Raw genomic sequence first — 1,121 nt, 5'->3', positions numbered from 1 at the left:
ATATATATACATATATCAAAACAAAGTAAATATATACAGCGTAGTCATACCGGCGTGGGACTGGGTGGTGGTTCGGGTGCTGGCTCGCGTGTAACCGGATGTAATGGTTGTACTAATTGGAGTGTGTAGAGCGTGCCTGCGTAGGCCTTGAAGTCGTATAGTATGTCCAGATACCGTCGCAGCACTTCACTATTTGGTAGTAGTACCAGAATTGCACCCGGCGCTAGATTGGCTTCGGCGAGTTCGGTATCTGTGTTTTTCGCTGGTGTCCATAGTGGTATAATGATACGTATAAACCTTTAATGACGAATACGTATAAACATTTAATGATACGTATAAACAACACGCATAAACATTTAATGATACGTATAATAATTTAATGATAAATACGTATAAACACTTCATGATACGTATAAACATTTAATGATACGTATAAACATTTAATGATACGTATAAACATTAATGATACGTATAAACATTTAATGATATGTATACACATTTAATGATACGCATAAACATTTAATGATACGTATAAACATTTAATGATACGTATAAACATTCAACGATACGTATAAACATTTAATGATACGTATAAACATTCAATGATACGTATAAACATTTAATGATACGTATAAACATTTAATGATACGTATAAACATAAAATGATACGTAGAAACATTTAATAATACGAATAAACATTTAATGATACGTATAAACATTAATGATACGTATAAACATATAATGATACGTATAAATATTTAATAGTACGCATAAACATATAGTGATACGTATAAACATTTAATGATACGTATAAACATATAATGATACGTATAAACTTTTAATGATACGTATAAACTTTGTACACGTGTATGTATGTACATGAACGCGATGCATGTGACAATGAATTAAATCTAGAATGAGTATTGGGTAGCATCACGAGGATCGGGATTGTCAGTGTGCTTGAGATACCTTCGACAGGCTCTGCGTCTATATTGTTGTTTTACCGTTTTTAAATAAGGTGTACGTATATCCATATATACTTGCAGTGTAGCAATGTTGTTATCAGGAAAGAGGCCGTGTGCGTTCGCAAGAATATCAATAAGCGTATAGATATAGATATA

The 1,121-nt window shown here is 32.2% G+C and overlaps 1 protein-coding gene across 1 annotated transcript in view; it reads right to left on the bottom strand.

The window, feature by feature from the left end:
- The window catches only part of SARC_09721 (hypothetical protein), a gene marked incomplete at its 5' end in the record, with an annotated part of 3,641 nt that extends 3,344 nt beyond the window's left edge, over window positions 1-297 (bottom strand). Inside the window, one exon of the mRNA XM_014296253.1 lies at window positions 51-297. Within this exon, the coding sequence (XP_014151728.1) occupies window positions 51-297 (247 nt within the window). The remainder of the gene's footprint in view (window positions 1-50) is intronic.
- Window positions 298-1,121: the final 824 nt, after the last annotated feature.

The sequence above is a fragment of the Sphaeroforma arctica genome (assembly GCF_001186125.1).
Source record: "Sphaeroforma arctica JP610 unplaced genomic scaffold supercont1.1025, whole genome shotgun sequence".
Taxonomy (NCBI): Eukaryota; class Ichthyosporea; order Ichthyophonida; genus Sphaeroforma; species Sphaeroforma arctica.
Note: the sequence above shows the minus strand (reverse complement) of the source record. Positions and strands in the feature narration are given on the sequence as shown.